The 15189-nt window shown below is 43.7% G+C and overlaps 2 protein-coding genes across 4 annotated transcripts in view; one reads left to right on the top strand and one right to left on the bottom strand.

Annotated features, from left to right (window-relative positions):
- LOC118232582 (pericentriolar material 1 protein-like) overlaps positions 1–9557 on the bottom strand; it is a 26420-nt gene extending 16863 nt beyond the window's left edge. Inside the window, exons 1-13 of the mRNA XM_035427644.1 lie at positions 9421–9557; positions 7388–7502; positions 6915–7160; positions 6292–6564; positions 5886–6056; positions 5159–5275; positions 3785–3962; positions 3198–3307; positions 2589–2802; positions 1676–1820; positions 1207–1395; positions 736–887; positions 71–318 (exon numbers count right to left, since the gene is read on the bottom strand). Coding sequence (XP_035283535.1) covers positions 71–318; positions 736–887; positions 1207–1395; positions 1676–1820; positions 2589–2802; positions 3198–3307; positions 3785–3962; positions 5159–5275; positions 5886–6056; positions 6292–6564; positions 6915–7160; positions 7388–7486 — 2142 coding nt within the window. The 5' untranslated portion in view covers positions 7487–7502; positions 9421–9557. The remainder of the gene's footprint in view (positions 1–70; positions 319–735; positions 888–1206; positions 1396–1675; positions 1821–2588; positions 2803–3197; positions 3308–3784; positions 3963–5158; positions 5276–5885; positions 6057–6291; positions 6565–6914; positions 7161–7387; positions 7503–9420) is intronic.
- On the top strand, positions 7910–15189 carry fgl1 (fibrinogen-like 1). Of its 3 annotated transcripts, none has more exons than XM_035426693.1 (8): positions 7910–7939; positions 10764–10846; positions 11635–11806; positions 12000–12159; positions 12336–12433; positions 12653–12741; positions 13328–13515; positions 13982–15189. In XM_035426693.1, exons 1-8 carry the CDS (start codon positions 7915–7917, stop codon positions 14139–14141), a joined length of 975 nt encoding a protein of 324 aa, XP_035282584.1. In that variant the 5' UTR covers positions 7910–7914; the 3' UTR covers positions 14142–15189. The 3 variants fall into 3 exon arrangements, with proteins under 3 accessions (XP_035282584.1, XP_035282585.1, XP_035282583.1); XM_035426694.1 differs by lacking the exon at positions 7910–7939 and adding an exon at positions 9523–9603; XM_035426692.1 differs by lacking the exon at positions 7910–7939 and adding an exon at positions 10457–10591.

Raw genomic sequence — 15189 nt, 5'->3', positions numbered from 1 at the left:
ATATGTGAACATTAAGTGATACTACATTAAATGGCGCCGTGCGCGCTCAGAGGTCGCGACCCCGGCTCACCTGCACCATGGCGACCAGCTGCTGCAGGTGGCGGAGCTTCTCCTTGGCGGAGCGCAGCCGCTCCACCTTCTGCAGGAACTCCGGGTCCTCCTCCCTGCTGCTCCTCCGGCTGTCCCCGGAGCTCCCGCTCCCGCCCCCCCCGGGCCTCCTGCGCCCCCGGGGGCGCTCCTCGCTCTCCGCTCCCTCCTCCTCGCTGCTCTCGGCCTCCGCCCCCCCGCGGGAGTGGCCCCCCCGGTCGTACCGCCGCTCTGTGTCAAAGTGTCAAAATCCCCGCCACTGCGGTCAACTGACTCATCTAAGCGTTCATTCCTACCGTCTGAAATACGGTTCCTTAACAAACACTGCAGCAGAGGTCACTCATGACAATATAAGGGTTTTATATCACCAGGGTTTTATGACCTCTTCACTGTATGTTACTAAGATGCCTGTGTCCTATTACTATATTCTGTGTGCATCGTCTCTGAACGCTATGCTTGCTGTGGAAAATACTTCCCCTTTTATGGACCAAGAGTGCTAAACCCTAAATTCAGTCGCAAACGCACTAACTTTTTATGGTACATCATCTTTGCTCAACATTTAAGCAATGAACAGTCAAAGCATTAGAATAAATCATCCAGTCTAATGTGATATATACGCGTGTGCACAGTGTCCACAGACAGGGGTACCTATGGCGGACGGGATATTGAAGCTCCTGAGGTTGGCTGCCGAGCGGTTGTTAATCTCGCGGTTGATGTTCAGCCGCCCGTCTTGGTTACCGTTGCCGTGGGCGCCGGTCAGACTGTTCATGTCCGTCCAGTTTCCCGGACGCTGCGGGTTTCTGGGAAGGGAAGAAAAAAAAATGCTTATGGCGCGGGGTGACAGAACGGTGAAAAATGCAAGTCTTTTATGATGCAGAACAAACGCAGGACTGGGCATGTGCACATTCTGATCCCAGGCCCTCACACACTCACTCAGCCATGTGTGCAGCACGTGTTAGCCGTACGCTAGCTGCACGCGCACACACAGAGGAACACAAAGCCATTTCAAAGCACCGATGCTTCTCAGATTGCACAAGGTCTTTCTGGGAAACTGTCTTCAGCGATGCCAAGTTCACTTCTCTTGCCCGTCGGTACATGTGCGTTTTTATAGGGACTGACCTTATATTTGTGACGGGTTCCAGATTCTCCTGCTCGGAGTCAAACATGGGCTCGAAGATGGAGTCGTCCTCGGTCTCCTCGTCCTTGACGTTCTCGTTGACCGTGTCCACCATCATGTCGGAGGTCTGCTCGTAGTAATGCACCAGCTCCCTCAGCTCGTTCAGCCTCTTATGAACCTCCTTCAGCTTCCTACAGGACAATCACAATCCACGTTTAGCACACTGCTTAAGCCTTTAAAGAGCAGGTCTTTTGGAATGCTTTGGAAGTCAGTGTTCTAGAACTCCATTGCTTTCAGTCACCAGTAGTGACTGTTCAATTAAGAACATTCTAATTACATATTTGTGACCTCACAGCTTAAAGGGTTAAAGGAAAGGTTCACGTGGCAGTTTCATCCACGCGGACAGGAAAGGAGAACAAAGTCGTTTTATTTTTTTCCTGCGAGTGAAATGGGGGGGGGAGGGTTCTGTACTTGAGTTTCTGGGCCGGGTTTCCATCCGTTTCGGGGCCGTGCTGGGGGGCGCTGGGGTCCGGTCTTGGGGCGCCACGCCCGTTGGCGGATCTGCTGGCGACCGCACCAGAGCCACTTCTCTGGGATGGGGCCTGGGCTGACTGACCTGAGGGACCAGACACAGGGTTCACAGTCAAATCGCATGTACACTTCCAGTGAACTCTCAAACACAGTTCAGTGATAAATTAGTTTCAACGCTAAATGTATGACTTAAAAGGTTGTATCTTTGTTGTATTAGTCAGGGGTATATTGGGTAATAAGACTACTTTAGTAATCTCAAGACATAACTACACCTTGAAGCACATTACTTTCAAAGCATTTAGTGTCTATACAAAGGCACAATCTTCACTCTCCAGCGGCTAATGAATTTCAGCAGAGGAATGAATACGCAAACCAGACAAATGCCTGCATTAGCATTACAACCATGCCAATAAATCAGTACTTGATAGTATGTGACACTATGTTTGTGGCAAAAAGAGGGATGGAATTTATTTTACTGTACTTGAAAGGACAGCAGGATATTTTATCACTCACCATGACTTCTGATAGAAACATTTTCAAGAAATTTCAAGGACCATAAAAAGTTGTAGTTTAAAGTGTGACTGCACTCACAAGAGTTGTAGTTTAAAGTGTGACTGCACTCACAGGAGTTGTTGTTTAAAGTGAATGCACTCACATGAGTTGTAGCTTAACGTGTGACTGCACTCACAGGAGTTGCAGTTTAAAGTGTGAATGCACTCACAGGAGTTATAGTTTAAAGTGTGACTGCACTCACAGTTGTAGTAGTTTAACGTGTGTCTGCACTCACAGGAGTTGTAGTTTAAAGTGTGACTGCACTCACAGGAGTTGTAGTTTAAAGTGTGTCTCCACTCACAGGGGTGTTTGTATAAAGCGTGGTCCCTCAGCATGCGGAGCTCTGCCAGGATTTTGTCCACGGTCTGCTTCTTGTCCTGGAGCTCCTGGAGCTTGGTGAGCTGGGCGCAGGGGAGGGAGGCGGGGTCACCGCCAGGAGGGTTCCTGCTACTGGACACCTCCCTGGTGAGTGACAGACTCTGCGCCTGCCTCCTGTTGTCAGGGACCGCCTTCGTCTGCGCGTCACAGCAGAAAGCACTTCCTGAGGACACGCCTGATACACCAGCTCACAGCAGACTGAGCGAGCTCAAGGGTAATTACTTATAACTGAGCCAGCAGGTACAACTGAAATCAAGCAATTCCAATGCATCAACCCTAATGAAAACACCCCAACCCCCCCCCACCCCCACTCTCTCCTCTCTCTTCTGCCTGCAAGTTGCCAGGCCACATAATTTTCAGATAATCACACATTTCTGTAAAAGTGCAATGTAATGCACAAACATACCCCTCTGGTATTTAAACTCTGTTAATGCAATCTGTATTAAAATGTAAAATTTCAGTGCCGGGTTTCTTTTTAATAATCCCACAATAGTATTGTGTGATTAGTAAAAAAAAAAAACTAACGTTCTACCTGCGAGTCGTGAAGCTGGTTGTGGAAACGCTGAATTAAGTCATTCAGCTCCTCGTTTAGCTCAGAGGTGATGCTGATTCCAGACACACTGCCTGTAGTCTCGGTAACAACTACACAAAGGAAGACACAACACACAAAACACACACAATATCACTCACTGAACCAAGCATAACAATCTACCAATGACTTACCCTAAGACAGTGAGAATTCAAACAACGAGACTAGATGGGCCGAACAGCCTCTTAGTATCATGAAACCTCCACCGACTACCGTGGCTCAAATAACCAATCAGCTAAATGCATCACTGTTGGCTCACTAGAATAGACCACTGTAAAGGGTTTGGTATCAGGCCATAAGTAATGTCCCTGAAATTCCTGAGCTTGTCAAGAAAGATTTTGCCAAACTGTCAGAGCACATAAAGAGCTGGGCTCATTAAATAATCAAGCAGAAGTGGGCGTGTCATCCAGAAACAGACACACCCCTGTTCTAGATCACGCACGCCTAACACTTGCAACACGTATGGATTGCAGGCCTCCTCGTTCCTCCGGCCTGCGCGTTAACCCTGGAACGTTCCGGAAGCGGCTCACCGGTGTCGTCCATGACGGCGATGGCCTGCTCGGCCTTCTGCTGCATGGCCAGCAGTGCGGCCTGCCGGCCCTGCAGCGCCCGCAGCTGCTCCTGCTGCTGCAGCATCCTCTTCAGCAGGTCGTGCTGCTTGCGCAGGTTCTCCAGCTCCTCCCTGGCCTCGCCGTGCGGGTCTCGCCCCTGTGAACCAGCAGGGGGCGTGTCACCGGGGGGGCGTGTCACAAGGGGAGGGCGGGGCCAGCAGACACGCCAGATTCAAACACACAGACTAATGACAGTGAAGTTTAGGCGGAGGAGTTTTTTTCCTTTCTTTTTTTTTCCTTCGTGAATATTACGGGAATTTGGACAGATCTAATGTTCTTCTCATGGGCAAAATCAAAAAGATTTTTAAGCATCTTCATTAAAAAAAAGCCATTTTCTTAAATGTTTTCCTAATGACCCGATCATTAAATCACAGACCAATTTATGAATAAATCAGCAAGCGGTCCATTGGATCTTTTAATGAATTTAGCAGATTGACACAGCCATTGAATCAATATGGAAATGTTTATGAGTTCATCTGCAGCACAGCAAAAAAAAATATTCATTGAATATGATGGCGGCAAAGGGCGACAATGGAAGCGCCGGCAGGGCAAGCTTTTTAATGATCGACCTCTCCGGTTTCAGAACCCTGAAGGGAAAGCTGGGAGGCGGAACGGAGAAGCGAGAGGCTAACGCAGCTCAAACGGCCCACGCCCCTCCCCGCTCCGGCGGGTGCTGCAGAGGAGGGGGGGGGGGGATCTGCACGTGCTGCATGGAGGGAGAGGAGCAACTGAAAAAAGAGAGCAGAGATCGGCTGAACAAGGGCCGGGCGCAGGGTATGGAGGTACCTTTGCGAGACGCTGGCTAACATTCCTATCAGGCCACGCCCCCTCGGCACCGAGGGCGGCTGCTGCAGTAACACCATAGAGTGTACCCTGCTCTGGGGTCGCGGACTTCCCTAGATTGTCCTCAATGCGGGGTCGATATCTCGCAGTGCGAGACACCTCCTTCGGCAAGTTCGGGCAAATTGGGATTAGATCAAAGGGACAGCCACTGAGTCATTAACACTTCAACCGCTAAAACAGTGTTAGGAGGCTTACTGTACATTAACTGTAAAACCTGAAGGCAGGTCAAATAACACAAAACCTGAATCTTCACTTGATTTTAAGAGTGCAACTGCATGTTTTCTGCAGTTACGAGTTGAAGTTCTCAACAGTATCTCCAATGTTGGACACATGAATATTTGTACACCACACTTTGAATCACTCACCACATTTGCTGTACCATAAATTTAACTGAAAGGGTTAATGATCTACATGACCGTGCAAAGGCGAGGATGCCGTTATTTTACTTACCGTGGTGTCTGAGGCCCCAGAATGCACCTCTATGTTCAGAGACGTGCTCTCCGCGACAGAGCCGGAGCCAACCGCCGAGTCGATGGTGCGGATGTCGTCTTCGTCGTTCTCTCTCGCCTGCGGGGTTTGTTGACAGGACGGGTTTTAAGTTCACTAATCACCAGCACGCGGGTGCGCAAGGTGACAAGTGTTAGCACAGCAGGTAATCGACACGATTTGAATATCATAAACCACAGGTGCAAAGAAGTGGATTCAGCAGCTCTAAATTCCCGGAAACTTTATCAGAAGTGACTTGCATCGCAGGAGGGGTGAGAGGAACGCGGCTGACTCAAGGCAGTTCATCGGAACAAAGTCAGCGCAGGTAAAAACTTAAGGCAAGGCCCAAGTGACAGATTGTCAAATTCATTCTGTGCAAAGCAGTTCACGCTAAAAGGATCACTGCCCTTAACGTAACAGGAACCGAAGGCAACACCAGTGGAAAACAGTCTAAGTAGAGCCACTGCTTTTCAACTTTACCATTTACCATAAGCGTACACGTTTTTAAAAATCAGCTGAGCCAAAATGACCTGAAAGCAAATTATGTACCACAAACACTTTCGCTTCCAGATAATTTGCTTTAGCAGGCAAGCAGCTTGTGATAAGTAAGGGTTAGCAGCTGAACATGAGCCACTGTGGAAGGCAATTCCCTCAGGTCCATGGTCCATAATGTCAAAGGAATTATACTAACCAACAACTTCTGCAGAAATTTCAAGCAGGATTTCTCCTGCTCCTTCAGATGGTCTATTAGCTGTGTTAAATGCTCAACATTGGCTGGGATATCGTTTTTTTCCACCAGATCGTCTCGCATGCAGCAGGCCATGGAAATATACTCCCTAATCTGCACAAGCCTGCTGACAACCTGGGAGAAAGCATACGGCACAGCACAGACACGGCCCATTAGAACACCACACCAAGGGACAGTCTGCAGTTAATGCGCAAATCACTACAATTCCCAGAATGCACACAAAGCGACACAAACATCCATACACGCAATCATACAGCTATGCCGGCAAAGTAGCCACAAAACCCCTCGTGATCCTGTACGATACACTAATCCTTAAGAAGCTTCAAACACAACTCTAAAAAAAAGTTACCTGGCTGCTGTCGATGCCTGGCTCTCCGGTTCCGTCCTCAAACAGAGACGCCCATTCACCATGCAGAGCATCCTTGCGTGGGACGCCGGAAAAGATGTCTCTACCGGCACCCTGCTTTTTAGAGTCTTCACCGCCCGCTGCAGCAGCTAGCTCTCTGCTTTTATTAGTGTTGACGTGCAGTGGGAGAAAATTAAAGGCCTTTTTGTTTTCCGAGACCTGCCGCTGGTTATTTGCAGCGGTGACCCGGCCTTGGGAATCGCTTCCGATGCTCCTCTGTAAGAAACAAGACGATTACATGAATCTTCCTCCAAAAAATAAACAAAAAAAAACAAAAAATATTACACACATCAAACATCACATTTAGTGTTAATCAGAATCAATCAGAAGTGGTTAGAACGTTTATAATTCTCTTTGCTCCAATGCCATGAGCACCCAAGTCCAGGAGTGCCGTAAAGGGAGGGGGAGGGGGGGGCTTGATGGGGTGGGACGATTGTAAGGGCGCTGACTGATAGGGACCCTCAAAAAATATTTGGACATAATATTCTGGGGAGGTGGGGCCTAAATGTGAGATCTTTTCATGGGGCCCAAAATTCCTGGTGGCACCCCAGCCTGTGTCTACTTACCTCATCCAAATCAGTGAAGTTTATCCTCTGCTTCAGCCTGTCGAGCTCAGCCTGTTCTGGGACAGACATTTGGGAGGTGTACTTTGTTTGTGGATACGAGTGGGGGGTGCGAGCTCGTCTACGCCCCGCCCCCGGGGTGGACTCAGGGGAGATGTCATTGGTCAGCCGACTTTCGACCACCGCGCTAAACTTTTTCTTGTTTTTCTCTGATGATCGATTGGCTTTCTTCTGTGGAACATCCCAGTCCTAAAAGGGGGTAAGAAAGAAAAAAAACATACTTTTAACATTGATAATAAAAGACAAAGAAGAAATCCATAAATGTAACCTATACTGCCTCTTTGCATATCAGTAAACACAGCTGACAACATAAATCCGAAAGGAAAGTTTTAATTTCCAGAATACTGAAAAAGGTCATTCTCTCCTTCATTTAGACAGGTCAAAACTAATTTTTTTATCTTAAAATTTCAACCCACCATATTGTTTAACCTGTCTTCCAGACTTCCATTCCCGACGGTCCAGTTAGGCAGCTCTTGTTCATCAGCACAGTCAAATGGTGGCCCACCTGTAGCCATCCTGACAATCCGTAACCTAATGGAAACAAAAGTGTTCAAAGGGAAGCATTCATACACAGACAGAATACATCAACTTGCCACGTGAATTCATAACCCATTCAGAATCATAAAAGTTGTCCAATTATTTTTGTACGCATTTTCCAAAAGACAGCACACAGGGCAACTTAGGACCAAGTTTGAGTAGCTCTCTTATAGATAGTGGATGACATTTCAAGTGTTATTTACAATTTACGAATATTTATCTCAGGATGGGATTCAATCGTTACTTGTCTTCCTATTTGTCCAATCCCTGTTCCTGAAGATCTATCGTCCAGTAGGTTTTCATTCCACCCATAATTTGGCACACCTGACTCCACTAATTACGAGCTCCGTGAGATACCTGGCTGCTGAATGAGGTGTGCTTTGTTTGGGTTGGAATGAATACCTACATGACGGTATATCTCCAGAAACAGGGTTGGTTACCACTGGTCTACCCATTTGAAACTGAAGTTGAATGCTGTCCTTTCGTAAGCTTTACGTTAAAGGGGCGCGCTCTAACGTCGTTATGAACCACTGCAAAGCACGTCAAAATACTGTCCAATTTACAGAGATTAATTACTACAAACTCTTAAAAGTCAACGTTAACCTAACTTGGTTTCCTGTTGCGACCAAGAAAGCCTTTCTTTAGTTGGCGACGAGTGGACGTATTCCACCCTAATGTGGCTAGTTACCAAAATAACTAACGTCCACAAAGTTTGAATACATATTAATTTGCCGCCCTTAGAACCGCGGCGTTTGCGTGTCGTTAGATAGATAGTTTATGACATCACATTAAGTTTGACGGTAGCTTGCTGGCTGTTAGTAGTATTAGTGCTTTCGCCACATCGACGACTAACTTAGCCATCAAATGTTAGTTTTATTTCACAGTAAACAGAATAGAAAACAGCTCCAACAATTAATATAGATATCCATTAATATTATACATAGTAGCTGATTAATGTAAAGTTAGCTAAATTGTCTCGCTGAGCGACTGTGTGGCTTTGTATCTAGCCATTTCGGCTCCCGCTCCAAGTTGCAGCTAGCAAAGCTAACACTAAAAAAGTTAATGGATAGTTGACCAGTGTGTAACTTGCAAACAGTAGTATATCAAACGTCAACGGTAACAGTTACGCTGTGACTTTATTTTCGTCAAAATAAGACAACCTCAAAAGTTAACGTGTTAGATTACCAAGCTCTATTATTTATCCAGCTATATTGCTAATAAAAGAACAGCACAAAATTACATTAGTGCTAGGTAGCTAATACTTTACAATGTACAGAACACCTTAGGCTACCTAGTTGGCAAGACAGCTAGAAATTCTAGTAGAATATGCTAGTCTAATACACTGGCCTAATCAGCTGCTACATCGATAGTCATGAGAGACCAGCTTGCTGGTAGATACGGCATTGATAGCGCAAGCTAAATGGTTATACCAAGCCATGGTAACATGCACAAAGATACAAAATAAGGCCCAAGCCACTTAGCTTACGTTAGTCAGGCTAGCCAGCGTAGTTGTTAATTAAAATAACGTTAGCTGGCAATACATAATTAACGACTGGTTTAGTTGCTAGCACTAACTGGTGTGTATAGCTAATGCGTTCTTGAATGAGCCTAGTTCAAGGCTCAAAACTGTCAGCTCGTCCATGAACAGCGGCATGCCTATACAAGCAAGCAATCTGTAATATTTCAGCCAGCAGGCTAACTAGCTAATGTCGTATGACATTTGTGTCTCAACACCAACTAGGCAAGCCACTGTCTATCTAAATACCCAGCTGTAATTAAACATATTATTAGCTATCATGTACCGAAACATTTGCACTTGCAAAAACTGACGTGGTACGAGCTAGCTAGTTCCTCTCCAAAACAAAGATTGACTGCCAGCTAACGCAAGATAGCAACTAGCTAACGTTGTTACCTGAGAGATTATCAAACGATTGACGCTACCGCCAGGGATCATCAATGTTGAAACTTCACTGTAACTTTGTCCATAATATATATTGTATAAATACGTCTTAATATAATCTATTCAATGCCTTATTTGTAGATGTCTTCAAGAGAAGTATTTCGTCGGCGGCCATCATTCCTGCCAAACAAGCAAGTAGGCGGAAAGATATCCCGTTACCAATAGTTACTAGCTACTAACATGTAGCTAACAGTAACACACACTGTCCGCGTCGTTGTAAGACGCTGTTGAGTTATTATGAAACTGAATCTATTTGCACTATATGTACACTTTACAAAACTGCATAAAATTGAGCAAAATACATTTGAAAAACGTTCTGCCTTTATTCTTTCGGATTCATAAGGTGGAAATTCAGACGGAACATGAAAAATGTCAGACATAAAGTTGTTTCCTGGATTTGGTCCAAGTTGCGTTGAGGCGTTAGCCAAGTTTTTTTTTTTTTTTTGCACTGTCCTGTTCACTCGGTCCGAAAGCATGATCATATGTTTATGTGGGGATGCCTATGCCTGGGTATTCGCCAAACACAAAATTGTTGCATTTTAATGGATATTTATTCTGGAATTTTGAATAAATGGGAGAAAAACCTATTCTAGAGCCAACATTTGAATTTCCCAAGAACAAGGCTATACACTACTTCACAATGTCATAATTCATATAAAAATATTGCTATCCTATGTGATGTCTTTTAAAATAATATTGGAAACAGGGTAGACTCACCAAACGGATGCAAATGCTCAGTGTGGTATGGTTTTAAAGGTTGCTTCACACATGCTTGTCTAGATTTTACCCAAAAGGTTTTTGTCTGCAATGCATTATCCATGCTTATAAGGTTTTGAAGCATCCATAAAAGCTCTGCTCAGAAGTACGGACAGTCTGAAATGGGGAACTTAACATGAGAAAATGTGTAAGCTATAGTAAGATGGTTGATTTCAAACTAATGTCAATGACAATAATTTTTCCCCCCCATTCAGGAATGTGAATGGTCAGCTCTGGAGGATTATCATAGTCATTTGGCCCTCACTGTTTAGAAGATGTTTACAGCCCTGATTTTATCAGACCCATATGAGCATTTTTCTCTTGTGACTCATGACCAGACTGCCAAACACCACCAGATTTAAGGGAGGTGAGATGTCCAGAACGGATTGGAACAAAGAGAATTTCCCTCGATGTGCCTGCTCACTTCATGTTGTAGCTGCTCACTTCATGTTGCCTTATACATCTGTGTTGAAGACAGTAAAATAAGCACCAAAAAGGCTGAGTGAATTCTATTTTTAATTGGCTGATTTTTGTTGCAGTATTCATCATGGGAATGACTGATATATTGGGACTGAGGCTGCTTATCTTTGGACTTGTTTTCATTGTGGATTCTTCAGTTTCGGTAAGAGCTTGCAGTAAAATGGTATCCCTCTAATTGTGTTTATGGAATTCCATTTTTATTAATTCATACATATATCTTCAACATATATCTGAACTGTCATGTAATTAATATTGTATAGGTGGGGAAGACATTTTTACCATGGCACATGTTCTTATCATGAAATGTATTTCCATCACAATAATTATCTCATTGCTCACATGTAGTGATTGTTACCATTATATAGAATTTCTTTTTTATTATTTCTATTGCTTTTAGGGACTTGATACAGTATGTTCATAGAGTAATTTTCATAAAGTTTGAAAATTTAGCCACCAGTATTGCATGAAAAACTCATGATGTTTTTTTTAGAACCGAATCGTTTTTTTTTTTCTGAATCTGGTATTTTTCATTTTGGTTATTATTATTTGCATAATTGTTATACTTAAATAATTAATAATTAATGCATGTGTGTGCATGTATGTCTTCATCCATGTAATGTATGTATGCACATGTACATGTATGTGTGTCCACGTGTGTGCATTATGTGCTTGTGTATGTGTACGTTTGTGTGCTATGCGTGTGTGTGTTTGTGTTTCTGTGAGTGTGTCTGTGCATGTGTGTGTGTGTGTATGTGTGTGTGTGTGTGTGTGCTTGTTTGTGTATCTGGGCATGTGTGTGTGTGTGTGTGTGTGTGTGCGTGCTTGTTTGTGTATCTGTGCATGTGTGTGTGTGCTTGTTTGTGTATCTGTGCATGTGTGTGTGTGTGTGTGTGTGTGTGTGTGTGTTTGTTTGTATATCTGTGCGGACAGGCGCCAGATGAATGCCAGCAGGAGACGGCCAGGCTGCGCTCCCAGCTGAGGGCGCTGGAGAGCCGTGCGCTGAGGCAGCAGGAGCTCATCGAGCAGCTCCGCAGCCGCCAGGCAGAGGCGTCCCTCAGCGTGGACCGCCTGGTCGACCTGGGCGAGCTGAAGGACTACGCAGGTGAGCACTTTCCTCTTCTGTATGGAGCGCCAGTGCATGACTGACAGGTGTACTTACACAAACATCTTTAGTCGATGTGAAGAAAAAAAATCCCACTTATTGCAGTGCACTGTGCTGGGCTGAAAAGGTTTTTTACTGTGGCATTTATGGTACAAACATGCGTTTTGTTGCTAAAGGGTGTTGTCTCGTTCAGACTGTGCTCAGATCTACAACGATGGGAACAAAGCAAGCGGGTTTTACATGATCAAACCACTGCATTCCCCCTCGAAGATTAAAGTGTACTGTGACATGAGCGATGGAGGGGGCTGGACCGTCTTTCAAAGGCGATCTGACGGGGGCGAGCGCTTTGATCGGTGAGCAGAATTAAGGCTTTTTTTATATGGCAGAAAAGGTTTTGCACCCTTTAGAGTTTCATGTCTTTGGAGCTTAAATGTGAAAGAAACACAGTACTATATGTCAACATAAATATAATAACAGTGTTTGTAATGGCATCAGCTGTCAGTGTTATTCTCTGTTTCCTCCCTTGTAGGGATTGGGCTGATTATAAGAAAGGCTTCGGAAACATGCAGTCTAACAGTGGAGAATTCTGGTTAGGAAACGATAACTTGCATTATTTAACTTCACAAGGTAAGAACAAGGTGTTACTGTACAATCAGTAATCATTTCTTGTATTGTATAGCATTAGATAAATTGACAAATTTCACAAAAAAAGGTATAAGGGTATTGTAGACCACATAACTATCATACAGCAATCAAACTGTAGAAAAGGATGAGATGGAAATGTCTATGATGGTAATGGTTTTCTATCAATAATAAATGTCACATCTGCTTGTCCTTTACTTAAAGGTGATTACGAGCTCAGAGTCAACATGGCAGACTTTGATGATAATCAACGCTATGCAGTGTACAGAAGTTTCAAAGTTGCCAGTGAAGAGGTATGAGCTATAGGAAGAATATAGTTCGGTACCCCTCTACGCCACTAGGTGGCTCTACCTATTAAGGCACTGTTTGAGTTTGGGTGGTCCCCACAGTTAATTAACCATTTACCACAGAAAATAGAAAAGCCATCATATTACACACAGCACATACATAATTTTGTTTGGATATCCCTCACTATGGTCAATATTTAAACCTAGGAACAGTTCAAAGGTGAATTAAAATAAAATATTGTTGTTGGCAGAAATTGATAGAACTGCATTATAAGTTGCAAAGTATTTTTTTGCAAAGTTGATTATGATCTGAACTAACTAAACACTACGATCTGTAATTAAATACTAGTTCATTGGGCTTCATTTAGACATATTTCAAAAGTGGGGTACAGTTAGCCTTGTACAGAAACCTTGTTTTTAAAGTGGTTTTATTATGGGTTCAAAATCCTGCCTAGTTTGGTATAAGTTTTATAAAGGAAACGTGGCTTGAACAGCAACATGTCGTTGAATTTGAATTATTAATCTGTACCCGAGGGGTGTAGCCCCAGCTTGTTCCGCTTCTTTGATATTAGCGGCTGGCGTTTCCCTGCAGGACAGTTACCAGCTGGCGTTCGGTAAGTACTCTGGGTCTGCGGGAGACTCGCTAGCCGGCGGCTACCATCCGGAGGTGCAGTGGTGGGCCAGTCACCAGGGCATGAAGTTCAGCACGCACGATCGCGACAACGACCGCTACGAACGCAACTGCGCCCGCGAGGACAAAGCCGGCTGGTGGTTTAACAGGTCACATTATGTCTGCTGCTTCCATAGATTTAGAATTTATTATTTGTTCTATGTAGCATTGTCTGTGGTATTTTTTTAATGTGGGTGTAAGACTACCCAATTTCCCCCTGGGGATCAATGACGCATTATCTATCTCTCTATCATATGTTCTAGTGGGTCACTTGACTAAGGGAGGGAGGGGGGGACAAACAGATGACCAAAATAGTTCTTGTTTGTGACCATTAGCAGTAGGCTGTATGTGAATATATAGGCTCTTCATTATATATTGGCCCATATTAATCTGTTTGAAACTGAATTTTTCTGTAGTATAGTAAAGCTTATGTTTTATACTAAAACATTACAATGCTGTAAACCAGTCCTTTTAGCAGAACTGATGTCAGCCTTTGAACATTCAGTCTACAAAAACAACCTGATTTCGTAACATCACATTTTTTCACTTGTGTGTTATTCCGTTTTTCTCCTCTAGATGTCACTCTGCCAATCTGAATGGCTACTACTACAAGGGCCCGTACAGCTCAGTGACTGACAACGGGATTGTCTGGTACACATGGCATGGATGGTGGTACTCCTTGAAATCTGTGGTGATGAAAATCAGGCCTGAGAATTTTGAGCCGAATGAGGTGTAAACATGCTCTGAATGCACTTCCACCATAATATCAGCGTGAGATCTTTGTTTTCAAAATAAAAGTATTGATTATGCATAACACAGTGTTTTTTCTTAGGTTTACGTCCCCTGAGTTTCTATTCACATGCTTGACCAGGTGGTGGTCTAACTCCAGAAGTCACAAAATTTAATCAGAATTCATATTACATATAGAAAATGCATTTCAGGTGTCTTGATGTCAACAACAAAATGTCAAGATACATGGTTTCTGAGTGAAAATACTGCACTTGCAAGAAAGTTGATTTGGCCCCAAAATGCAGAGACTAGTTCTGTGCAATGACTTCTCTCATAGGGGACAGTCTGTATGTATAGACCAAAGCCAAAACTGTCTGTCATTGACTACTGCCTGTTCTAACATTGTTTGATTGAAACCCTTGGTAACTCTAGATCAATATAAAATATTCAATGTGTAATGATGTAGTGTTATTGGAAATATTATTCTGCTCTCCGATTGACAGAATCATGACATTGCTAAGATCCTGTTCGTTTGTTTGTGTGTGAAAAAGGACAGTTATCCAGATTGAGTCATTCATATGTTCACCTGCCTTAACAAACCAGATAAGCACTTGCAAGCACAGGTTCAGGCACACACTGTCAACTGCACATTAATTATGAGAATACATGTTTTAGTGCTTGCAATGATATAAAAGACACCTGTATACTACTGTGTAAAATTAGAAACTGATTAAGACACTTTGTGTTTATCCAGTAACTGTTGCAGAGGTCAAATTAATATGACAAAGCATCGCAATGGCTGAAGCACTATGAATTCATTTTATATGTTCTTTAAACCTTTTCTTAAAATAGTGGCAACAGAAAGACACAAGCATCAGAGTTGTTATTTTTCCAGCATGATATCCTGAATCAACGAACCAGATATCCTGATCCTGATGTCATATTTCCTTTTTCCTGATCTGGCAAAATGCACTTGAAACAGGTTTCAGGGGTGTGGCTATTTCAATTCCACTTTCTGAGTAAGCATTCAAATAAAATTCAAATGTTTACAATAA

This window comes from Anguilla anguilla, chromosome 7 (assembly GCF_013347855.1).
Source record: "Anguilla anguilla isolate fAngAng1 chromosome 7, fAngAng1.pri, whole genome shotgun sequence".
NCBI lineage: Eukaryota > Metazoa > Chordata > Actinopteri > Anguilliformes > Anguillidae > Anguilla > Anguilla anguilla.
The sequence above is the reverse complement of the archived record's forward strand: the minus strand, read 5'-3'. Positions and strand labels throughout refer to the sequence as shown.

Coding starts and splice junctions, on each gene's coding strand:
- fgl1 (XM_035426692.1), top strand. CDS start 10,555: ATGACCAGACTGCCAAACACCACCAGATTTAAGGGAG. Junction 12,160..12,335: donor GGGGGCGAGCGCTTTGATCG/GTGAGCAGAATT, acceptor CCTCCCTTGTAG/GGATTGGGCTGATTATAAGA. Junction 12,434..12,652: donor GCATTATTTAACTTCACAAG/GTAAGAACAAGG, acceptor CTTTACTTAAAG/GTGATTACGAGCTCAGAGTC.